This window comes from Chiroxiphia lanceolata, chromosome 10 (genome assembly GCF_009829145.1).
Source record: "Chiroxiphia lanceolata isolate bChiLan1 chromosome 10, bChiLan1.pri, whole genome shotgun sequence".
NCBI classification, from domain to species: Eukaryota; Metazoa; Chordata; class Aves; order Passeriformes; family Pipridae; genus Chiroxiphia; species Chiroxiphia lanceolata.
Genome location: NC_045646.1, coordinates 22,630,593 through 22,656,641, shown reverse-complemented (window position 1 = coordinate 22,656,641; position 26,049 = coordinate 22,630,593). Strand labels below are relative to the sequence as shown.

At 43.9% G+C, this 26,049-nt stretch overlaps 1 protein-coding gene across 3 annotated transcripts in view; it reads left to right on the top strand.

Annotated features, from left to right (window-relative positions):
• STAG1 (stromal antigen 1) overlaps positions 1-26,049 on the top strand; it is a 163,403-nt gene that overhangs the window by 88,702 nt on the left and 48,652 nt on the right. For all 3 annotated transcript variants that reach the window (XM_032698451.1, XM_032698449.1, XM_032698450.1), the window contains exons 6-11: positions 4,178-4,254; positions 7,876-8,080; positions 10,122-10,273; positions 13,982-14,055; positions 19,163-19,286; positions 25,026-25,124. In XM_032698451.1, coding sequence (XP_032554342.1) covers positions 4,178-4,254; positions 7,876-8,080; positions 10,122-10,273; positions 13,982-14,055; positions 19,163-19,286; positions 25,026-25,124 — 731 coding nt within the window. The remainder of the gene's footprint in view (positions 1-4,177; positions 4,255-7,875; positions 8,081-10,121; positions 10,274-13,981; positions 14,056-19,162; positions 19,287-25,025; positions 25,125-26,049) is intronic.

Here is a 26,049-nt window from a genome sequence, read left to right as displayed (position 1 = left end):
AGAAAGTTGGGATCCCTGGTGGGATTTGGGAGTCTCAGCATCTCCTTGGATGTGCTTTGACTTTGCCAGTAGTGCTTCCACTTGGATTAATGATTAATGCCTGTTGATTCCAATGAGGGAAGAGCTTCTGCAGTGTTCATATGTGAGCATGAGCAAGGCACAGAAAACAAACCTATGTGCTGCCCTGAGTAATTTGTGGGGAGCTTCAGGCAGCTCTGTTCTGGGACCAGAAGTGCTACAGAAGGGGACCATGGCCCAGGCTGAGCAGTGAGAAATAACCTGCTCCAGGTGCTTTGACTTCAGCCTTTGTTTGTCTTTCACGTGGAGATTTGTCACTGCCACTTCTGAGATGATGAAAAACTGCACTGATGGGCATTAGAGAAGTGGATTCTTTCTTATGATCTAAATTCCAAGTGGGGAGAAAGGTATAAGAGATGCACATTGAGTGTTACTAAGGGAGAGAAATACTGCCCATCCAGCAATTCTGTAATCACCATCCATCCTTGCAAGATTTTTATTAAACTTGCCCTCTCTTGGCAGTTCCAGCAGCCCAGATTAATTCCCAGTGCTCTGATCCCCACTAGCAACTTGGAGCTGATGCAAAAGAGCACACTGCCTTTTTCATATGATCCTTTCCAGGGCAAATCTTCTGGTGTCTTCATCTCCATACCTTTATAAATCTTTCTGCTGTTTTTCCAATTTGTGTGGTGGAGAGACACTAACCAGTCACATGAATGTAAGGTCCCACTATTAATCCTCCTTTAGCACGAGGCTGGGGGTTTATTTTATATCCATTGCCTTCACTCTTGAGCTGCAGTTTTCCCACTGCTCTTCTTGCAGCTTACTCAGCATGGGCAGGTGGTCCCAAAGAGAAGGGATGGAATTGCTGTGTAGCTTCCATGAATAAAGGCACAGAGATGCAGACTGACTCTGAGGTGTAGTTAGTGTGCTGCAGAGGGTAGAGCTCAGTGCCAGCAGAGATTTAGGTCTCAGGAGGCCATTTCCCACCCAGTCACTGGGTGTCATTAGCAGTGTGTAAAGAACTGGGCACTGCTGGACTGGAGTCCCACTTGTGCAGTGGCCTGGTCTGTCATCTGACCTTCCCTTTCCTGCAGGAGAACACTGGAGTGCAGCATTTGGTGTAGGGTTGTTCCCTGGGGCCGGGGAGTTGGGAACTCCTGTTTGGGGGAGGAAAGGTGCTCATGGGACAACCCCCATCCAGAGGGTCCCCTCTGTAACTCCCAGGATGAAAGGCTGGTTGTTGCTCAAGCTCCAGGGCTTACACACCCTGCAAAGCTCTTGGAGGTCTATTGTTTCTTCTCTTCTGCAGGGCTCACTGTTAAAGCTGGTTATTCTTCTCACTCTTCTGAAGTCACTGAGTACATGGTGTGTTATGTCCCCTGGAAATATTATATCTTGTTTTGTCCACAGTTTAGGGGCTTTTTCATCCAGTTTTGTATAGGCCCTTTTAGTCTTCTCTCTTTGAAATAAAGTTGTGTCCTCTGTATGGGTTTTTTCTCTGCACTTTTACAGGCTGGGTTGGGTGGTATGATTAATTATTGACAAATTAAATTGGTACCTGCCTTAGCTGAAAGTTAAAGTGGAATTTGGTAATTAAGGATATGGACTTACATGTCAATGAGAAGACTTCTTAAAACACAATGTATGTGAATAGGTTTGAACTGAGAACTTAGTCCTGAAGTAGAATAGGCTTCTCAACTCCTAGTGAACTAAGACAATTCAGATCCTATTCACTAAATACAGAGTGAGAGCTTCATGATAGAGGTAAAACTCAGCTTAGAAAAGGATAGAAGACTGGCAGCAGCATGAGTAAGGCAGAGACTGTGGGGATGTATTCCACTCCTTAGATTGTATTCTATAGAAGATCTGTTCTGTTTTAAGGGTTCACTTTAAAATGGGAGAGTTTTGCTTTTCACTAATGGCAGGAACTCAATGTTGCTGCCCATTGCAGTGTGGGAATGTGGTGATGACACCATGAAACCTGCTGTGGGCAGAGCCTTCACAGCCCATTTACAGAGTGCTCCAGCAAAGCCAGTGGGGCTGTGTTTTGGCTGGGGAGGGAAGGTGGTGGGAGGAAAAGGCTTCAGGTGCCCACTGCCAGGTAAGCAGAAACTCTCATTCTGCCTCCTGTAAACTTTGCTGTAGAAGGTGGATGAAGGAAGGACACCTGACAGTGAGTGGGTAGTGCTGTTCATCTCCACTCCTTCAAGGTTTGCTGGCACTCCCCTGGCAGAGCTGAGCTCTTGTGCACCCCAGCACCCCTGGGAGGTGTCAGGAGTGGTTTCATCCAAAGAACTGAGCCAGTGTTTGTTTGGGGGGGTGGGTGTAGGATCCCCCCAGCCTCACCTGTAACCCTGCAGGTGATCAGGGAAACCCTGGGGTGCCCAGCACAGAGCTGGTGCTCTGTCAGTTCTGGGCACACAAAGGGAGGAGCCTGGCCATGATCCCACAGAAACTGAAGCTGTTCCAGGTTATTAAGAAAAGTCATAAACAGATAGGAATAAAACTGGGATCAGGGCTCTAAAGCAGTAAAATAACAAAGGTCAGGAGGTCACTGACTGACTGAGGGCTGTGTTGCCAGTGAGAAGAGCAGCAGATGCAGCAGGCAGGGACAGAAAGGGGGTTCCTGCACCTGAGGGGGGTTTCCAAGAACACCTGTCTGTATCAGTACTGAGACATACTGGGAAACTGCTGCACCTGATCAAAACAAAACTCTCAGTGGTGGGGGAAATACTAAAATATATCTGCGTGTACAGGTGATTTCTGAGCTGATAAAACACACCTTCAGTGGTCACATGATGGTATTCTCTTGGGCTCCTGGTTTTGTATGGATATATTGCATTACTAATTGTTTATTAATAATAGGGAAACACCAAGCACAAATTTGTCGTTGTCAGAACTGAGGTTGACAGTTACCCAGTGTGAAATAGATAACAATTAAATATTATTTTATGAAGAAGCAAAACCAATTCAAGAAATCACTTTTTAATTTGCGTTGTAAACCGATCTCCAGTAACATACAGAGGCTCTGGCTGTGCTGGCATGTTTAGAAATGTGGATGTTTCTAATGCTTCTTTTTCAAGGAATAAAATACCAGAATTAAAACATTCATGTAATATTCAGTATGTTTAAACTATCCTTATTTCTCCCTTGTACAGGGATAATACTGCTCACTGTTAAGCTGCTTCTGTTAGGGTTTGAATTTTTGAAGCCATGTAGTGGATCATTAATCCAATTGAACTTTCTGCAAAAGCTGTGGGACTTACTCTTTTGTGATGTTAATGGTGTTGGGATGGATTTTGTAGCTCTGCAGTTCACTTAATTTTTCTGCATTTCCTGCATTAACAAAAGAAGATTGTGAAGTGACCAAGAGAAGATCAGGCAGCAGCAAAGAAAGTGTCTCTCTGTTGTCTTGGATGATGTAATTGGATGTAATTGATGTAATAGTCTCTAGCTCCAAGGGTCAAAATATTTTGTTTGTACTGATTGAATTTGGATCATGTCACAAGAATTGTCATTTATGGCCATTGTGTTGTTACATTTTCAATTTTGGAAGCTTGGTTGGATTCCCAGTGAAGAGTTAATCCCATCAGCTTGGCTGTTGGGGTACTGGGGGAATGCAGCATCCAGAGGGAGGAGTGACTCAGCCACAGGTGCTGCTGCTGGGCCTGGGAGCCCTGGGATGGGCAGGACTTGCCCCCGTCCCTGAGCTGTGCTGGGGCTCAGCTGGGCACTGCCATCACTGCCTGTCTCTGCACAGAGAGCAGGGCATCTGGGATCCAGGGCTGGGCACACAGAGGGCACAGCTGGAACTGGACCATGGGCTTCTTTTGATTCTGCACACCAAGTGAAAACACCTGGCACCTGCAGCCAGGACACGAGTCCCCACTGCTGTCACTGCTGCCTTGCACTGGCTTGGCTACCAAGAGGAGAAGATGGAAATGCCACAAACTCCTGGTTTGAAAGCACATTACAGGACAAATGGTTTCTTTTTACCCATTTCTTCAAGAGACAGCCTTGTTCAAAGCATTCTTGTTATTGTTGTACTCCATACTCTTGTGTGTATTGTTGAGCTGTTCCTTTAGCAGCAGGAAAGCATTTTGACGTTCCAAAAATGGGTTGTGTTAACTTCTGTTTTTCTTTCACTACATTACAGGTACAGTAAGAATTGAAATGTTTAGGAACATGCAAAATGCGGAAATCATAAGGAAAATGACAGAAGAATTTGATGAGGTAGAGTATACAAATAGTTCTTTAAATATTATGAAATATATTACTGTATGCTTCTATCCTAAATTAAAAATGCAATGGGCAAAAAAACAGTGGGAAAGCAATGTCTCAGTATGGGAAATTGCACTGACAGGCAAAGCAGAGAAGTTTGCTGTTGGATGAGGAATAACAAGCCAGCATGAGCTTTAGGAAAGAGATAAATGGTATTATTTATAATGAACAACCAATAAGTAATACAATAATTTGAAAGGTGGTTATAGTCACTCACCTTGACAGGTCAGTGCTCCAGGCTTGGTAAGCCCTGGATCTGAAATACTGGTACTGAAAAGTTGGGAATTAGGCATTTTAAGGTCAGAAGTCTAGTGTCACACAAAAGCAGGGAGCAGGCTCACTCCAGGGTGTCACAGAGCCAGGTCTGACTGTGCAGGAACCACCTGGGACCGTGTGAGCCCTGGGCTGGACCCATGGAGACCCTCCTGGATATCTTTGTGTGGCTTTGGGGACACCCCTCTGTGTGTGTCCCTCCTGGATCAGGGAGAGCTCAGGGAGAGGAGCACAGGAGGAAGGAACTGTGGAGCTCTGATCCCACTGCCCCTGGCAGTGCCACTCTGGGCCCTGACATTCACCTCCTGGAAGTGCCACCACACAACAAAGAACTGCAGGGCCCTGAGACAGGCAGAGCCCTCAGACAGGACTGCAGCATTGGCACCACTGAGCTGTTTTCTGTGTGCAAAGTAATGGTCTGTTCATTTGAAATGGCAATTTAAACCAAATAGGAACTTGACATGAAAAGTACCATTTTGGAACAGTGATGCAGAAAGAAGTACTCTTTCAAGAGATCTAAGCATTTAGTTGAAAACAAGTGTGTTACAAGTCAGACTGTGTGTCTTCTGTCCAAATAAACGTGTTAGCTTTGAGGTTTTAGCTTTGAGGTTTTCAAACTGTGTTTCCTTTGATTTTCACTTATAAAAAGCTGGATATTCTGAGTGTTCCTTTTATTTAATGAGGAAAACAAATGCTGAAACAGGAATTTTCTGTAGGACAGCAGTGTCTGTCTGATCAATTCTAAATGGAATGCCAAGGCTGTGATTCAGAAAGTTAAGCAGGAAAACTATAAATAGAAGCACTGCTCTTTCTCAGGATTTCCTTCTGCATGATTTCCATCTTGTTCATGGCCTTCAGTAGATGTTTCATTGAACACCTGACTGCAGCCATGGGGTGCTCCTTTGCTGTGCTCAGGTGTTCAGGCAGTTTGTGTACATGGACAGAGAATAAAATTTGGGTGTCCAGTGATGAGCTGAAGGATTGTATCAATTCATGCTGCATTCTGGCTAAATTACTTTTGCTTTTTAAAACATCACCAAGCAGAGTTATTAAAATGCAGTGGTGTAGTTTAAATTTTACTTGGGTCATTTAAAAACCAGCATTGGATATGGTGCATAGTCCAGTCCCATCATACAAAATAAGGGACCAGTGCACTGTCCAAAGGCCAAAGAACTTTGATTTTACCCAAGGGGAGGTTGTCCCACAGTTGATGGAAGAAAGTATTTTTCAAAAACACTTTTCAGAAACCGTCAAAGTTGTTTCTCAAAGGAGAAACAACCACTTCCTTATGCAGGGGATGAATGTACCTAAGAGCAGCATGTCTCAGGGAGTTACAGGGTGCATGAGCTTGCTTTCTCAATTACCTAAAACTTCTCAGAGCTTTTACAGTTCTGACAACTGTAGCTTCTGCCTTAACACTTGAGTGGATTCGTGAGAGAATTTGTGGGGTTTAGTATAAAAGCATCAAGTTGTTAGTCTTAGACTGCAACTTGGTGAATATTTTGTCCTCTAGGATTATCTGTTGGCATTTCCCTTGTGACACCTCTGCCAGTAGCCCAGAAATCCCAACTGTCCCGTTGTTCCCTCAGTGCTGCAGGAATCATTTGGCTGCTAGCCCGAGTTGCTGCATTTAGGGCAGGGATTGAAGCATTGATTTCCCTCCTCATGAATGGAACAATGCCTGTGCAGGATTTAAATGATGGAAATAACTGTTCATTGCTGCCACAAGTTCAGTTTGAGGCGGGGAATTCCATGGACATCGATTGGCTCCACTGTTTGGGGGCTTGGCTTATGAGCAGAGGCATTTTGTAGGTGGATTGCCTCATAATTCTTGTGTTAGAGTTTAGCAGGTGAACAAAGACTTGGTTTGCTTTGACTTCTCTGAGTGTTGGACCATCAAGTATCACATCAGTGTCACTAATGTGTCATGTTTTTATTGGTGTAAAACAATAAAAGATCCACTAAATGGGTTTTACTGTAAATTCATTCTTCCCACTTTAGCCAGGTGAGGTGTTCTTGGGGCAGTCTCCAGAAGCCTTTTGAAAGGGTTGTGTGATTTGTGATTGCAGGTAAAAATACACCACACATCTGTGAGTAGTTACACACAGCCCTGGAGATTCTGAGGAGCTGCTCCAAAACTCTGCATATCCCCACCTCTAGAAAGTGTAATTGTGTACCAAAGTTCATGTGCAGAGGTCCATCAGATCGTTTTGGTGTGGTTGAAATGTGTGGGATTTGATTAAATTTAAGGGGCAGGGGTTTTGCTGCAGAAGAATGTAATAGATAAAGATTAAGCACAAGGTTATTTGATTGCAGCTCCTCTACACCCACATTACCACCTTCACATGGTTCAGTCTGGGCAGTATGACATGTCCTGAGGAGCAAAGAGCTTGTTCTGCACAAAACCACAGAATGAATATGTACAAATGGATTTAACTTTGGTACTACTGACTTCTTATCCTGGGGGAGAGATTGAGGCTGGAGCATTGTTGCCCTGATGGTTTGGATAACCTGGAATTGGCTTACAAACCAGGTGGTCAGGGAGGTGGTATTCAGGCTTTTTCAGGGAAGGGGCAAAAAGCATGTTCTAATTCTGTGGGGCTGGTCTCACTGAAATGCAGTTTGTACAGTGAAGTGAGAACAGTCAGGGCAGACTTGGCGAGGAGTTAAAGGAACTGAGTGTTCACATGCCTACTCCAGTCTTGTAATAGCTTTTTGAAGATGGAGTGGATGAATCTCTAGTAAAATTTCCATTTCCTCTGTCAGAAGGCAAGCTTTACCTCTAGGAAAAGGCTATGTTTATAAGGTAAAACAGAGCAGTGTTTACTTTCTGAAAAGATCTCAACTGTAAACTTGAGCAAAGCAAAGTCTGTGGGGAGGGGCAGCCAGTTGAATAGAATATTAACCTGGAGTTGAAGTGGGGCTGGAGAGTGACAGCTTTCAATTACACAAGCCTTTCTTTAGGTTTTGACCTTAAATAATTGGAAATATTCCTTTCTCATACTTTCCCCCCACTTCCTAACCCAGGACACAAGGAAAAGAATTGAATCTGGATGCATATTTTGGACTATATAGAGCCAATAGTTCAAGTGTAAAACAGTTACAATGAAGTCTTTGCAAAAGTGGTTTTTGCCCCTGAGGTCCCCGTTTATTGAAGAATAATGTAGGTTTTATTTGTTATTCTTCCTTGGCTTGAAGGAACAAGCTTAGAAATTCAGCCCAGGATGGCTCCAACAACACTAAAATAACTGAAATGGGCAGACCCTCAGCACTCCCTGTGTTGCTTTCCCTGCCCTGCAGGACAGTGGGGACTATCCCCTCACCATGCCCGGGCCCCAGTGGAAGAAGTTCCGCTCCAACTTCTGCGAGTTCATCGGGGTCCTGATCCGGCAGTGCCAGTACAGCATCATCTACGACGAGTACATGATGGACACGGTGATCTCCCTGCTCACAGGGCTCTCGGACTCCCAGGTCAGGGCCTTCAGGCACACCAGTACCTTGGCTGGTAAGTGAGAGCTCAGGGACAGCTGCTGCACAGGAACTGCTGCTGCTGAGCCACCGGGAGAGCTCCTCCTGCCTTGGCTGGGATTTGACCAGCACTTAGAACTGTGGAAAGCTTGAGCAAAGCCAGCTATCATGTATGGTACAGCTGTACTCAAAATACACTTTTTGGTTTGGAAAGGAGTAGGTGGGGCACTGAGTCTCAGGGATCTCCAGTGGATCCTCAGAATCAGAAGTGCTGTGCTTATGTCTTGTAGTTTGTTATTAGTTGTTCCTTCGTTGTATAGAATATCTTAATAATTTTGTATTTTGGAGTACAAATTCATTCTTAAGGAGCGTCAAGACAATTTTATTATCAGAGAATTTCTGTCCACCGATAAGAACAGTCTGATCTTCACTCTGGAGAAGTGTTAGGTTTGGGAGCACTGGGCCAAGGGTGAAGGGGCTCCAGCCACACCACACCTTTCATGCAGCTGCCTGCATGTAAGGAGAGCCCTGGGTGCAGCATTAGATAGGAATAGGCTTTTCTAGAGTGTATTTCATCAGACCTCTATGTCTGCTGTAAAATGGATGAATTGCTCTCTACAAGTAACTGTTTTTCTCCAATTACAAAGTAATACCAGGCTTGGATGTTGGTGCCTAAAGCTGGTCATGTCAGGTGACAAGGAACACATTTTATTGCAAGGTTCACCTTTACAGAAATGTGTCAGAATCTGAATATTGCTACAGCCAATATTTGTTACTGATTTAGTCTTTCCACAATCAGCCTCATACAATTGTGCTCAGTTTCTGAGTGTAATACCCAGTGTCCAACAGAGTCAGTCAGAATTTGTTTACAATTTCATCTCTCTTTATGAATTGAAGCAAGAGGCAGATTTCCAATGATACTGAAAAAACAACTCAAATCTGGAGTGGAGTTTGATTTTAAAATTGAAACCCCAAACCTTCAGCTCACAGTGACTGAACTCTTGTAAACCCATCCCCTCGTGCTTTTCATGTTACTCAGCAATGGGCTGGTAAAACCTTGAATTATGCAGGTGAAACCTTCCAGGTTTAGAGTTTCCTCTACAAGTGGAGCATTCAAAGGTGAACACTGTTTGAGCCACAGGTAACCTGCTGGAAATACCTGCCTGTTATTTAAACTGTGTCCCTTTCCATCTGATGCCATCTGCAATTCCAGGGGATTTTGATTTGCTATTTGCTCAGATTGGGGTTGATTGTTTCGTAGGGAAGAGTTTATGGAGTGGGGGCTGTGTACTCTCCCTTGGATTGGTTGGTCCATCCCTGCATGGGATGTTTGGAAAGTATGAGGGGCTTGATTGAAAAGGCAGGAAACAGCACCACAGGTTTGAGATGTTACCCAGGGCCTCTGCTGTGTGGAAGAAGGAGTTCCCATTGTTTGGAATGGATTGTGTAGCTGGAAACTTGTAGCAAGGAAGAGCTGAAGCTAAAGCCGAAGTTATCACAACTAACTTCAGTTACTGCATCAGTTACACTGTACCTGACAGCGTGCTGGGAACAGGACCTGCCAGAGATCTCCAGCACTTACCGGTGACAATACGAGCGACATTTACTTATTTGTTTGCTTGTTTTAAGGAGCTTGAGAGCTTTGTTTTGATTCTGCAGATTGCCTTCAAGCTGTGTTTGCACATGTAATTATGCTGCTGTCCTGCAGAGCAGAGGTCCACATGATGCCGGGGAGCTCAGTCTTGATCAAATATGAAAATCTACTTGTAGAATTTCAGCTCTGGAAGGAGTGTTTTTAAAGTCCTTGTTTTCAGTTTTCCTCTGTACCAGTCAACTTGAATGAGAAATTATTCACTGTAGCAAGAAACTTAAGGCAAGAAGTACCTGTGGGTTCCCAGCTTTGAGCAGTAGCAGGATAAGTCAGAGCAGCTTCTCTTCTGCATTGGTGAGGTTGCTTTCCAGATGGCTGTGTGCCAGGGGGAGGTGGGTGTTTGCTGAGAGTGTGGATGTGCTGAGGAAATGGGGGTTTTAGCTCTGATTACAGGTAAAGACTCAAGTTCTGTCTTCTGCCTTTGCAGCTATGAAGCTTATGACTGCTCTTGTGAATGTTGCCTTAAACCTGAGCATCCATCAGGATAATACACAGAGGCAGTATGAAGCTGAGAGGAACAAAATGATTGGCAAAAGAGCTAATGAGAGATTGGAGCTGCTGCTTCAGAAAAGAAAAGAGGCAAGTGAAAAGATGATTTTTTTTTTTGCCTATTCATGTGCATTCCCTCCAACAGAAAGCCCAGGGTGGTTTGTGACTCGAGTGCCATAGGGAGAAAGAGATGAGTTCTGCAGTGGTGTTTGTGTGACCTCAGACCTATTACTTGGGCTGCATTAAATCCTGTGTGAATACATTCAGCTGAGTTTGTGCCTGTTTTGCACTCACAGGATGATTCCTGTTCTCAGGCCTCTCTGTATGACCAGGCAGGAAGAGTCTCAAGTTGTAAGTAGTGACTGCTCTGATTATGCAAAGAGATTCTGACAAGAGGATCACATTGTCCCTCCCTGCACTGCCCATTTCTCCCTCTGATCCTTGCAGTTATTCCATAGTGTCTCATTACTGCTTCTTGTTGGAGCTGCTTTCAAGGAACACTGCAGTGGGGCTGTAGAACCTGGGCTCAGGGGCAAGAAGCTGGGGAGACATTGAAGTTACTTTTCAAAAGCACCAGTCTGGCATTAGGGGAGAAAAAACATTAGAAGGTTGCTGTAATCATCTCCAAATAATTTAAAGTATTATATCATAGGAAGTTTCAGTTTAGAGTTGTCCTTAAAAGAAACTTAAAGGTGACAATTCGAAAATTAATACATATACAGCCAAACAGCCATAATCTGTAAAGATGCCAAGTAAAACTCATGAGAGTGATTGAAAAATTGAAGTTTATGTGACTTTGATTAAAATTTTTTATTTTTAATATATTAGTTTTGAATATATTTCCTCCACCACAGTTTTACTCTGTGGTAATTAAGGATGTCTGGGTGCTTTACCTGTGTGCACCTTAGATTCTTTTAGGTATAACTTTGACTCAGAATTGCTTGACTTTATAGTCTTTGTTTGGGGATAATTACAATTGTGTATTTTTTTTTACCCCTATATCCTTAACACAATTATATTTGGTTTTCACAGTTCTTAAAAATCCTGCATTAAGGCACAAAGTAAGAACAATCTTTCCATGCAAGAGAAACATTTTAAATGAAATATCAAATTCGATGCCAGCTTTAAAGCATTTTGAAAAGCAAAATAGCTGGAACAGAGTTTGCATTGCAGTTCCTGACATAATGCTGTGTATTCCCAGGGTTTAACTGTGCTGAATTTACAGGATATTCTGTGCTGGCACTTTGTTAGACGATTCTTTTGATGAAGTGCCATCATAATAAACCCTCCTAAGCACATCCACACGTGCTTATCTTCCTCAGGTGCCAGAGGGACAGCTGCCAGGCTGAGTGTGGCAGGTGAGTGTGAGGCAGAGGGGATGGAGCAGTGGCTGAGTGTCCCTTGCCCTGTCACCCCCTGCTCACTGCTGGGGAGCCCGTGTGGGGCTCTGCCTTGTCAGGGGCCTCTCAGCTCAGCTGGGGGATTTCTGGAGCAATCTGCCACCAAACACAGCAAGTTGTGTCGTAGCTGCTGCCAGGAATTCAAATCTCCTGCTTGTCATACATGTCTTTTTGAGCTTCTGAAACTGCCTGCAGAGTCAACAAGAGAGTGTTTCCCTCATTCCTCACTTAGGTTCAGGAGTGCTGAGTATTAAATCACTTTTGCCTTGGTAAGAGCAGGAATCCCAAGACAGATGTTCTCTCAAGATGCCTCAAGTTAAGCGCTCAGATTCAAGTGCATGATCTAGAAAAGCTGAGAGTGTAAAAAGCAATTACAGTTTCAGAGAGAATTCATTACTGAATCTAAAATACATCTGGGAATTGTATCCTTTAAATGTTAGTACACAGAGGTAGAAGAGAGCTCACATGGACCTACTGAATGGCTGATTCTGCTTCTGCACCAGCTCTGCCCCAGCACCTGGAGACCTAGACCAGATGATTTGCATTGATAGTGAGCTGTGAATTCTGGGCAGAAGAGGGAGGAAGCCATCCATGCTGTCCCTTCATCTGTGCTGCTTCATTTTGCTCTCAAACTAATGTCATCTTCAGTATCTCAAGTGTCTCGTGGCTCAGGAAGCCCAGTCTGTCCTACCTCTGTTCTGTGCTGTGTTCACATCCCAATGATTCCTGCCCAAGTTCTCCAGGAGCTCCCCTTTCCCTGTCAGGGCCGGGGTAGTTTCTCAGAAAGCCTCCTGAGGCTTCTTGGTTCATTCCCATCCCCATTTTACTGCACACCCTGTGCCTCTACCCCCATGTTCCCGTGGATGTTCACCTGCCTGCGGAGTCACCCAATGGAGGAGTGATTAGAAATCCATGCTCCCCTTTGGGTTATGAATTCTTGAGCAAGCAGTTAGTCTGTGCATATTTGGGTTGAGCTGATGCTGAAAGCAGGGCTGTTCCCAGAAGCCATGTCTAGATATGCTTGTTTTGTGTAGAGCCCTGTGGTGTACACAGAGCTGGGGGGCACCAGCTTTACCCCTTGTACAGAATCCCTTTTACTGTGGAATTTGTTTCTTTGGCAGGTTTTTGGCAATTCAGTCAAGAACACTTCATGCCTTGTTTTCCCCATGTGCAAAATGGAGACAGCACCTCCTTACATTTTAGGAAACTGGAAGGCTTCATTGACTGATTTCTGCAAGCTACTTATGCTCTTACCTGGAAGATACTGTAGAAATATTTATAAACAAGGCTTGAAAAACATAAGCCCCTGGGTGAAAGTGTTTATGAGCTCCTGCCATGCAGGAAGTCAAAGAAGCTGCCTCTGGCTGTGAAATATTTTATCTGTTAAATATGCACACCCACAATTATCCAGGTTTCATTATTTTATACATATGTGCACTCTGTTCTAGCAAGGCTCTGTTGTGGTTTTTGTGCTGAGAATATGGGCACATTTCCATTCCCACACATCATGGGGCCCTGCTTGGACAAAAGGAACACCTCATGGAAGAATGATGGCTCTGGATGTGGGAGCAGGGCTGCTTCTAGAGCTGAGTGTATAAAATTGGTGCCATCTTATTAAAAAAGATGCATTTAGGTGTAATTAAGTCATACTTACTTAGTGTGGTACAAAAGCTGACAGTATGAGAATGCTGTAATTAATTCCAAGTTGTGTTAGCATATTCATTGGCACAAGGTGAGCTTCCAGTAGTACTTGCAAAACATGCCCATATTATGTAGGAAATATAAAGTTTTTTTAAAAACCACTCATATTTATAAAACACCTTTCTTGTTTGGGATTGGGCTTTGGGTTTGGTTTGGCTTTTTGCAGCCTAAGGCCTGGATGTCACATCTGCTCCAATTCTGGAAAGCGTCCTGGTTCTGAAACCCAGTTACCCTGGGGGCTGAAGTTTGAAACAACTGACAGTCAGACTTAAGATTGAGAACATCTTCAGCTACTTTCTCTAAACTGAGCGTTAATTTTGTCCAAATTAATCTTTACAGCTGTCACTCCCTCAGCTCAGTCTCACTGTGGACACAGCACTGCTGACATTACTGAACACGTCTCTGCTTGTCTTGTCTTCAGTAGCAAAAATTGGTGATCACTTCAAAGGCCTAATCTGAAACTGCATTGATGTTTGTAGTGAATGTTGATTTTCTTCCACTGAGACATTGCATGTGTAAAAGTAAATATTTATATGTATATGCACACAGTACAGGCACTTGCTGGAAAAGCAGAAATGGAGATTCCTCTAAGGTGCTCTTCTGTGGTCTTCCAATGTTTCCCAACCAGGAATTGTAGAATATGGAATTATAACAAGCAATGGGATTTTATTTATTTGTTTTGTTTTGTTTTTTGCAGCTACAAGAAAACCAAGATGAAATCGAGAATATGATGAACTCTATTTTTAAGGGTATATTTGTTCATAGATACCGGTAAGGAAATGCTAACAAAGTACAGCCATAACAAATGGCAGGGGCAATTTCTGTGCTGATTCTCTTGTGCTGTAATATTGTAGATGCCACAAAAGCACTATGAAAAACACTCGAAGTTGTGGAAGAACATATTAAGTGTAACCCCCCCTTAATTCCACAATAGAGCCCATCCACACAACTTTGTTCTAATTCAGTGAAATGGCTTTAAAGAGCTGTGGGAACGTGGGCTTTGAATGTCTGTGATTTGAAAAGAAGGGTTGTCCAGGGTGGGAGCTCAGGCTGGACATACCTTCAGAATCATCAAATGATCACTGCATATCTTGGCTGCTGAGTGTCTTTAGCCTTCCTGGCCTTTTGTATGGCTTGGATGTGAAGCAGATTGGGAATATGGCTTGTCAGAGAGCAGAAGTCTTTTAAAATAGATTTAGGGTAGTTTTACATCACAAGATGCCTCAGAGCATCTGCAGCACCTTAGTGCAACCAGTTCTTTAAATGTTAATTGACTTACTGAAGTCAGAAGATAAAATTCAAGGATACTAAACTATGCAATTAACCTTTCAGTTTTAAATTCTGATTTAAAGGTTTAGAATTTCTGAAATCTTTTAGAAAAATGGCAGAAAGCAAGAAAGGGTGTATGAGCAGAGGGTTAGAAGGTGGTGAGGAGCCCATAGTTCAGTTGGGCAGAGGGGTGATTGTAAATATGGAGAAAAACAAGCAGGAAAGCTGGACAGGTTTGTGCTGAGACTGTGCCCCGTGGAGCTGGAGCTTGGGTCTTCAGTACCCAGCCTGGTCTGGAAGGGAAGGTTGTAGTTTATGGTCAGTAAGCCTTGAGCTGCCTGGCAACAGAAGGGTGGGTGTAGGGCCAGCAGGTAAAGGAGCGTGTGGGGTCAGCAGAGCACTCACTGTTTCCTTAGGAAAGCAGCTCCCATGGCAGGGAGGTAAAAAAGCTGAAGAAATTAAACCCTAAGAGTGTTCCCATTTCTGTCCCCTCAGAATTCAGCATATTATATCAAACAAGAAGTCACTTGAAAATATTTTCCTAGTAGTTCATGCTCTTGTGTAGGGTTGGGAAAAGACTCTACCTGTTACGGTCTGGTTTTATCCTCCCAGGCCCAGGGGGATAAAAATGGAAAGCATTTCAAACTATTATCTGCTTTCATAATTTCTTAAACATTCCTTCTCTCAAACAGTTCAAATGTTTTATAAACTTGACATGATTCTACAGTCCTTAGACCAAGTGGTAATGATTTCAAAAGAATGTTATTTTAATTACTCCCAGAGAATAAATCCTGTCCCATAATGGGATTCAGCCTCAGCCACAGTGATTCATGCCTAGGGACCTTTGTAACTTAAATTACAAGTCCTTGATCTAAACAAAACCCCCAGAACTCTTTCATTCAGAATGTCTTCCTACTGCTGTTCTTTCTGTAGATTGGCTTCAAATGTACTGGAAGATTCAAATGCTCGCTTCTCTCATTAAAGAAAAAAAAAAAGACTTGCAGAAATAGCTAAACAGTTTTCTAGGTGTAATGCTAGTCTAGTGTTAACAGCAGATTTGGTGGAAAATTGAGATGTTCCTAATAAACACGCAAGAAATGTCCTCACCTCGTTGCACATTTCCTTATCTTGTTCCTGAATCACTTTTTCTCAATATTTCTGTGCTGGTTTATGACATATTTGGTTGTCCATTAATTTTATTTTTAATCTAAAACTGAGAGCATCAAAAGGAAGACGTGAGAGTAAATTCAGGGTCAAGGTGCTGAGCTCATGTTGACTGTAAAGCAGCAGAGATGGTGATGGGAAGAATTCTGATTACAGTCCTCCTTCATAATATCCTTTTGTTTTCAGTGCTCACACAGCTTTTCCTCCAGATGTGACTGTCCCCCAAAACAGAACTAGGACAGTTTTGGCTTCTGGCAGAGCAGAATGGGGGTCCTGGGCCTGAGGGACACGGTGGGTGCAGGGTTTCTGCAGGGCACTGAGCTGTCCTGAGGGAATGTTTGGGCAGGACTGACAGTAAAGGTAAAACTGGCAAAATCTGGATGGCATTCTGTTTTTAGGGGGAAGATGCTTGTCTCCTTCCAAGGTGTTGCTTTCCCTCCTGCTGAGGAAATAGGAGGCTGGTGACAAGTTACATGGGAATTGCACTCTGGGAAACCAGAGGGTTGCATGAGCAAAAACTAGAGGGGATATTGGATGGCAGTCTTGTGAGGAAGCAAAACCCAGCCAGCACAGGGAAATGAAAACCCAAACCAGAGAAAAATCCGTTTCCCTCCACCCTAAATGTGTTATCCAAAGGAGGTGAAACGTATCTCCTAGGTGACAGGAAAATGTATTCTGTTTTTTATGTCTTTATGGAGTCCAGAAAAAAAGGTAGAAAAGACATTTTTGTCCAGTTCTCCTCATAATTACATCCTCAAAAAGTTTGCAAACTGCTGAGCAGCCCAAGAACTGTGTAAAGATTAGAAGAATTAGTTTAATGACAAGGAATTATCTAATGCACAGCAAAGGTGTAAAGGTTTTTGGGCTTTATTGTGTTTGATGCAGCATTGTATGGGCATGGAGTCTGTGTTAGTGATTCCTGCAAGGACACGAGGGATTTGAATTGGTAAGAGTTACCTGGGAGATACTGATGGGGTGGGAAAGGGTGTCACACAAATTCTGCCTCTTCAGCAACTTGAGTGTGTTTGCTAATCCCACATGCCTTATTCATGGTTCTTTCCCCTTTTCAATTATACTGAAGGTGTTAAATTTTTATTATACTAAAATCTTTCAATCAGTGAAATAGCCTTTTTTTTTTTTTTCTTTTAAATTAGCAGCTTGGAGTGAGTGTCTGTCCATAGTGCCTGGGGATCCCAGAGGAGCTTTTCAACCAAGAAGCAGTTTTTCCCTGTCTGCCTGGGGAAGATTGAATGCATGCTTACAGAAAGCATCGTTTCTCCTGATTTTTGGCTGGCTGTGCTGCGTGATTAAATAGTTGTTGACATTTGGGTTCTTTTTGGGATTGCCATTAAATCCTTCCAAAATTCTTCACAGTCAGTAAATTTCTAAGGTGGTGAAATACCCTACTTGGATGTGAGGCCCTGGGCTGTCATCCCCTCGTGGAAATGCCTTTGTGGCTCCTTTGTGTTGTTGTGGCTGCCCTTTTTTCTTGATGCACACAGGCCAGTCCTTTAGACTGTGCTGTAAGTCTTGCATTCTTGCTTTTAAAATAGTTGTAAAGTAATTCCATACAAGGGAATCGCTAATCTAGTTTAGTATAAAGCAGTACACAGTTAAATATATGTGTATGAATATATTCATGGTTTTAATTCAGACTTGTCTCCATTGTGCTGCATTCCCCATAACGAATGCAATTGCTAACCCTCGAATGTGATATTTTAGCACAACTGTCCTTACACTTCTCAGCCTGTATGAGAAATGCCCATCCTGTGGTTTGTCTGCACTATGTGTGGACACCTGCCCTGGTTCTGAGGTTGGAGAGCCTTCAGGGGGTTTGTCAGAGCAGCTCAGGGGCTGTGTTTGGGAGTTCTGAAGTCGGTGTGTGTCTCGTGGGCAGGGAGGGCTGGCAGTGGTTGGGGACGTTCCCCAGAGTTTCCCTCCTGTTCCTGCAGCAAATACCTGCTTTGTGCTGGTCCATCAGCACAGTTTCCTCCCTAGAGTTTAGAATTCCTGTAGAGGTTTCCCATCTGGCCCTGTGTGACACTGTGACTCCTGTGGAGCCGTGGATGTCACCTCAGGGTCTGGAAGGTCATGGACAGTGCAATGGCACCGAGGGAGGTGGAGCAGCCGGAGGTGGAAGTACATGGGCAGTTCCATTATGGAGTGATCATGGCTTTGTTACACTGCTTTGGGTGTGTGAACTTGTGCAAGAAGTGTCTTGACCATAAGAGTGAGTGTATTTTATTTATATTCGGTAAAATTGAAGACTTTAGGAAAAATACATTTTCTCTTATTTTGCAATTATTCTCTTACTTGGAGCTTGGAATTTCTCTCTTTCTTTTTTTCCTGTAAATTGAATTTCATTTTGGGGCTCTGTTGGTCTGCTTTAGAATTAAATTGATGTTTATTACTTTTCCAAGAAGATTTTTTTAATAAAAATACAGAACAAGAATCTCAATTACAAGCAAGTGCAGTGTTTGTTAAGCACCAGGCATTCCCTTCTTCTGTGCAGCAGCTCTTTCTGTTCCTCTTTTATTGCAGCTGAAGTTTGGAGCTGTGAAGCAGTGCCAGCTGGAGTGGCACAAGTGCTTTCTCACAGTAGCAGCTGTCTCAGAGCTGAGATGACTGAAGGGCCAGATGGCCCCAGTCCCTTTCCCGTTGTTGAGCCGTCGTTCCTGATTAGTGGCTGTGCCTTGCTCCGTGTCAGGCAGGCACAGAGTGCCAATCACATGGAAATCCTGTCCATCCCTCAGCTCTCTGGTGATCTCTCCAGACACTTTCCTGCTGCCCCTCCTCAGGGAGCAGCTGCTGAGTCTGCCTGAGATGTGTCTCTGCCTCTCCCATCACTTACCACAGTCAGAATGTAGGAGAAAAGCAAGAAAACTGGAGGAAACCAATGCTGAAGTGCAAACATTCCCCTGGGGTTTGGGGTAGGGCTTTCATGTGGGGCATGAAATGAGGTCTGTTTATGTACCTAATTCCATTCTACTCCTCTGGCAGGTGCCTTTGCTTAAACCAAATAACTTTTCCCACTTTGCAGTGGTTCTGCAGCTCAAGCTGGAGACAGCCAGGGCTGCAAAGCAAATGTCAGGGACATGGTTTCGGAAACAATTGTCCAGAGGAGATCTGTAGCTTGGATCATAATTCTCTTTGAAAAGAGAGAGGTAAAAATTGGAATAATAGACGGTGAAGCAAACTAGGGTGAGAATTGTTTTACGTAGTGGAAATATCATATCAGAATACAGAAATACTGAAATTATTAGATCAGTGAGTTCAGGGACAAAGGAACAGAAAATCAGTGAGATGGCAGTGAGAACAGTGACAGGTCTCACCTAGTGAGGCTCATCAAAAGTAAAAGCAAAGTCGTACAGATAGGGCAAGGGGAATGAGAAGTAAGTGTTCTGTACTCTGGTTCATACTTGTTCTGTCCTTTTTTCCTTGGTAGTGATGCTATTGCTGAGATTAGAGCTGTCTGTATTGAAGAAATTGGAGTCTGGATGAAGATGTACAGTGATGCCTTCCTGAATGATAGTTATTTAAAATATGTTGGCTGGACACTACACGACAGGGTAAGTATTGTGTATTCCTGCCCTTGTGTTACTTATATTACTGCCCAGGCCATGCTTTGTGATTTGTCCTTGGCTTACAAAGAGATTGTTCTGTTTTCTAACCTGCTCCCTTTAAACCAGGCTGTCTCTAGGGATGTGCTTACACTGGGATGCAGCACTCCCAGGCTGCCTTGGTTCCTCTGCTGTGATGTTCTCAGGCTCTGATGGAACATGTTGGTAGATATGTTTCCATGATGCCTTTCTTCTGATTACAAGAGAAAGAGAAGCCTCCTCGGGCCACCCATGAGAACCTCTGTCTGAAGCAGGATGGAACAGAGATTTCCACATCTCTTCCATTTACATTGCCCAAAGGTTAGGGGCAAGAACATCTCTGGATCCCCAACAGACACCACTGGCTCCACAACCAGTGGAGTTCTCATCAATTCACTTTCCCTTGAAGAATCTTTTCAAGGTTCCCTTTAGCTTTTTCTTCAAAAACTTGTTGAAACGCCAGGTGGAGGCAAAAGGATTTGTATCCAGAGGGGCTTTTCTGTGTCAGCACAGCTCTCAGTGCTGGTGGCACCCACAGCACACTCTGTGGGGTGGGAGCAGCTGAGACCCACCCAGGTCCTGCAGCAGGAGTAGCCCCTTCTGAACACTGGTGGAGCAGGGCTTTGCACTCTGACTGAGGGGGGTTTGTATACCAGGCAGAAGTGGGACTGGCTGTCCTCCTACTCCCACCAAAACCTCTAGAAACACTTGTTTTACTCTAAACTCTTTGCTAACATTATCCAAGGAAAACAAAGGAGACCTACCTGTGCTGTTGAAATGCTCATTGAATTCCAGCATCCTGATTCAGACCATTCTCTTTTTCTAGAAGCACTGGTGGAAGAAATCAAAAGTTTTCAAGTTCATTCTGATGACTTATATAACTGATATCTAACAGCTGATTCTTTAAAAAGATGATTTTTCAATAACTTCAAACATCATATTAACACAGAGGATATGACTTGGTCACTTGTTTGCTGAATCACAGAATATTCTGGGTTGGAAGGGACACATAAAGATCCTCAAGTCCAGCTGAAGAAGTCTGAACAAGATCAGTTAGAAAGGCTTTCACAAGTGGAAGAAGTTGGCTGCTGCTGGTTCTTGCAGCTACAGCTGACAGGGATCTGCATTCTGCCTTGATTTGGATGAGCAGTTTCCTTGTTAAGAGTATCCTCTATGCTCTAGAGACTGGACATAGGATTTCTTCCTCTCTGTGTGAAGTTCTCAAACTTTTTCTTTACAAACTTTCCCCAAACTTTTACATTAGATCTCATTGTACAGAAGTTGAGCAGGAGGAAGATCCTGCTCAGTGCTGCACTGGACCCTGAGCAGTGTGGAGTCCAGAGACACAACCCTGTGTGTCAGGAAAGCTTGGACATGGGAACACGGCCATCCCAGGGCATGGAGGCAGAGCTGCTGCTCCAGCTGTGCCCCCTTGGTACCATTGTGTGCCTCACTGGTGCCATGCTCCAGGAGGGAAGATAAATCAGTGAGAAGGGCAGCTCAGAGGGGAGCATTAGCATTTTACATGTGCTGGAAGGCTTCATATTTTACTGGGACTTATAATCTAAAATAAATTCTCCCTTGAATAATTGCAGTGCATTTCTGGGAGCGCATCCTGAACCTTGCAGAACATTTCCACAAAGCAGCACTTGCAGAATGTAGTCAGGGTTGCAGCTGGCAGCTCTCAACCCCTTGCAGTGTCTGTGAAGTCCATCCATCTCTCCCATCCCTCCTTTAACCATCTGTGAAATGCAGCCATTCCTCACGGCGCTGTCTCTGACTGGTGTCAGCTTCCCACACCCTTATCTGTCACATCCAGAGATTTCTCATGTCATGTCCAATACCTTCTCACATCCTCTTCAGTTAGTTTAACCTCAGGCCAGGGTCTAGTCATCTACCTGCAGCCTTGGCATATGTTTATACCTCAGCTTTTTAAAAATCGACATGTCCCTTCATGTTCCTTCACCAGAGAAATTTTAAATTATGGTGTTATGGTAAAAAAATTGCCCATCTGGACCAGGCACAGAGGAATTCTGTCAAACTGCTCTCCTGCCTCTGCTCTGGAGTATTTGTCATTGCAGGCCTCAGAAGTGCCTTGGGGTTTTAAGTCTTTAAGTCACTGGTTAATCTGTTTATTGTGAAGGTATATGTGATAGGTGATATTTTTTATTGCTGCAGTGTGTATTTGATGTGTAGAGTGAGGCAGATTGTGGGTACAATGGGAAGAGTCTGAGGCAGGTGAGCCACGTGGCAAAGCATGAAAAGGGAGAGAATGGAGAGGAAGAGACATTTGGGGAGGCACAGAAAGGAGGAGGAAGGTGCAATGGGAAGAATAGATTGGAAAAAGATGGAATAAGAACCAATTAAAAATGCAAACCATCCAGAAGTACAAGATCCCTTAACAGCTTGGTTTTCATTGGCACTGCCTGAAAAACTTGCCAGCTTGTAGCCAAGTTCCTTGATTTTGCTTGGCTTTGATCAGGAGAAAATTTTTGCTATGATTGGTATTTAAAATATTGAAAAATGAAGGCGGAGGCAGTAGCCATAAGGTATTGCATTTCACATGAACAGCAGTCACCCCGAAATGATCACCTTCTCTGGAAGCTGCTGCTACAAAAAGGAGAGGAGGCAGCGGTGCAGGACATGCCTGAGCAGTTTCATATTCTACTCCAGAAGACATACAAATGAAACCACAGAGAACACAGAAGTTTAGTTCTCTAATTTGGGAAATCCTTAGGTTTTGTGTGTTAATCCTGTCTCTTTCCCAGATTTTAGACAAATGTCTATAGGGCTTTTTGGTTTTTGTAGATTCTCATCTGAATGTGGGTTTTAAGGTCTGACTTTCTCTCCTTTTAAGCTTTTTTTTCATTCCCACGTATCTGGAAGCATAAATTAAGTGTTTATCAACTATAATATAATTGCATTAAAAAACCCTCTTTTTAAAAAAGTGTTAAATCAGACTGTTCAGTCTTAATTTTCTTCTGCCTCATCGATGCCTGGAAGTGTTTTGAAACCATAATTGTGTCTCTAGATACCAAGACAGTCTTGGTTCTTAAACCAGTTCCTAACACATCCAAAACCACGTTTTCCTTCTTTGCATTCCTCTGCTTTGCTTATTGTCTATTCCTGTGAAGAGGCTGAACCCGGGCTCCTCTGAAGCAAATGTTCCTCTTGTGCTCAACCTCCTAATTAATTATTAAGTTCATCTCTTAGTTTACTAAGTCTCTCCCTGTCCTTCCTGTCCCTCCTACTGGCCTAAGTTTCTTTGGAATCACCCTAACTCAGCATTCCCACCCACATCCTTCCTCACTAGAAGGTGTTTGGGTGTTACAAGCTCCTGGTCCTTGGATGATTCTCATAGTTACCAATGAACCTCTTGTGTCTGGCCTGGTGCTGCTCTGTGGCACATGGCTGCTCCTCCAGTCTGGGCTTAGTGTATCCACCTTCACTCCTGCCTTTTTTTGCTCCTTGTGCAGGTCATTGCTGTTTAGGCTTCCCAGGGCATTCCTGTCCCTGATCTCCACTGACTTTAAATCCTTCCTAACAGGATTAACAAGCTGATGTGCAGGGGCTCTTCTCACTCCAAAGAGGTGGATTCAGTCCTTGACCAGCAGTTTAAAAACCAGACCTTTAGGCTATCAGAGAGAGTCCTCCTCCTCTCATTCTCCTACCAGGAAGGGCAGTTGTTTTTCAGGGAGTGCCTCTGTGTCTCCTGGTCCCTCTCTCAGCCAGAGGGACCAGGTGTGACAAACCTTTCTCTCCTCCCCTGCTCCTGCAGTGCCCCGGGCGTGTGGAGTGGCAGGACAGTGCCCTGTACCAGGACAGTGCCCTGTACCAGGACAGTGCCCTGTGCCAGGACAGTTCTGGCAGCCCCTGGCTGGAGTCTCCTGGCAGGGTACACAGGGACCCAAGGTCTGGGTGTGCTTCCAACCTACCGGGCTCAATTTGCTCTCTTAGGCCTTACAGAGACCCTCACTGTTAGGCCTGGACTGAGCTCTGGGACTGTTGATCCCTGAGGGCTTTGGGCTCCATGGGCAGCCTGAACCTTTCCTGCACAGGCCTTGGGGCTCTGCTGTGGGCACCGGGTTTTGAGTTTTGCATTTTGGGTCCCCGGCCCTCTGCTCACAGAGGGAACAGCCTTCAGGGAGCTGGAACTGAACCTGCTGCCCCAGTGCAGCTTTGGAGTGCTCATCACATGCCAGAATAACCTGCTCCTGACCCTCTGGGGCTCAGTAAGCTGAGGTCAAGAGAGGCTCCCAGTCCTGTGAGGGGATCAGCACACAGCAGAGGGGACACCATTTCTGGCACTGCAGCACAGGCACCACTGAGACAACGGCAAGCAGCACTTCTCTGTGCTTTTGTGGCACCGGATCACATCCATATAGAACTTTTTTTCAAGGAAGTTATTTCCTGTACCTTGAAAGATCTTAATGCTAGGTCCTTTTAAACATATCTGTCATCTCATTGACTTTCTCTGCAGTGGTAGTCAGAAAGATCCCAGGAAGAGAGCATGACTGCTCAGAGACTCCTCATGGATGTAAAGAGATGTTTTCTCAGGAACAATAGTTCTCATGGATGTTCTGAAAATCCAACTTCTGTGCTGCTTTTATCTTCCATTTCCATTTTTGAAATAGGTGTGAAGGAGGAAAGAAGCTTTAAAAAACTTTAAAATAAGGATTTTTTTATCTTCTGTTTTTATGTCAGTCTGAATGTTCTTTCAGTTTTTAGCTTGAGGATTTTTAAAATACAGACCTGATTATAGAATAGACAAATTCAGAAATGAAGCCCTTTGGGTATGGAGCTTTATTTATGAAGTTCAATAATTAGTTTTAGCTCTTGAGCAGCTAAAGGCCTTAGACTTGGTAGTGTCTTCACTTTCATAACAGTAAGTGCACACTGCAGTGAGCTCTACAGATAAAATTTGAGTAGATTTGTGTTTATAACCTTTTTGCTATCTACAAATATTTTCCAAAAAGAATCCCTAGTTTGCTTGGACTGTGCAGTTGAAAGAAGTTGTGGACCTGCAGCACAGGGGATCCAGCCCTTCCCTTCATCAGGGGTGTTCCTGGAGGAGAAAAACCTGGATCCATAGGCCCTGTGTGGGACTCCCATGTTTGCTGCCTGCAGCCCAGCAGATCACAGCAGTCCCACCTGAGGAGCAGCTGGGCATGAGCTGCCACTGGAGGGGCCCTCAAGCCTCTTCATCCTCCAACCTGTGCTGTCCTGTGCTGAGAGATGGGGCTGTAGAACTTCCAGGAAGCAAATCCAGGGTGCATTCCCTGTGGCCCTGCCCTGGGAGATGGTGGAGTTGCTCAGCTCATGCTCAGTCATTTTGAGCATTGATTGCAAACAGCAGGTATCAGCCCCGAGGTACCTGGATCTCTTTCCTGAAGACAAACAGCCCCACTGCACCAAGCCCTGCAGACTGGTCATCTTCAGTTTGTGTTTGCTTGCTGCTCCCTTTGTCTTTTTGTGGAGTTACTTGAAAGGGAAGCAGTAACTGGCATGTAAGTGAAGGCACATTAAATTCTTTCCATATGCAGATAGGGAGGAATTTCTTGGATTAAGCTGAATTGCAGGTTGGCTTTGGTCATCCATTTGCATAAAAATTTAAATGTCTGTTAAACAAATTACATGATGATGTTCTTTAATATTCATGTGCATTTGATGAGTGTATTCTATCAGCTAATCTTGCTGTGTTTTGTTTAGCAAGGTGAAGTGAGGTTGAAGTGTCTGAAAGCTCTTCAGAGTCTGTACACCAACAGAGAGTTGTTTCCCAAACTGGAGCTGTTCACTAATAGATTCAAGGTAAGAGGAAATACAATTTTTGGAAGGAGTACAGAAAGTAAAAGTGTCCTCATCCTGTTGTGGTCTTTGAGTCATGTCTGTTAAATGCAAAAATAAACTCCTTTGTGGCAAGGCTTGTACCTGCACTAGCAAAACTGTATTGCTGAGTGCTGAGATGAAGCCAAATCCATTTTACAGTTTTTATCCTGTGAGATTTGTCAGACTTGACCAGGATGACTATTTATCTGTTTGTATTATTGATAGCTTATATATTGTCATTAATCAATCTGCCTGTACTTACTTAAATTTAGATTTATTGAATTTTAAGGACATGTACTTACACAACCTAAAATATATCTGAAAGTAACAGCCTATAAGAAAAGATTGGTTGTTCCACAGCTTTTTAGCTCAATATGTGGTGGTGTTTGAAGGGAGACACACTTGGAACTGCATCCCAGTCCTCCAAACAGTGGAGAATTGGAGTTTACCCTGTGCTTCCAGACAGCCCCCTGAGCACAGCTGTCCTGTTCAGGAGAGAAGAGCTGGAGGAACAGCTCACGGGTTTTCATCAGCACAAACTTTTTGCTTAATATCTGGCTGAGACTGTGGCTGTTAATTCCTCTTGTGGCATGTCTGCTTCATTTCCCAAGTGGAGTGTCTGGAGAGCTGAGTGTGGAAGTGCTGTCCTTGCTCCTCTGGGGTGCCTGGTGAGAGGGAAGATCTCAGGCACTGTCACCACATCAACTGGCACCTCTCATGTTTCCTTGCTGTTCTGGAGAGCACAGAGCTGTGGGAAAGGCTGCCCCCCGAGGAAGGACTCATTTATTTTGCTCTATATCATGATTATAATGCTGATGATAAATTCTGTTTAGAAAAGTAGAGATGTAAATACTCATAAATACAAGACTTAAACTTCTCCCCATGTATTTTATATTGCTTCACTGGT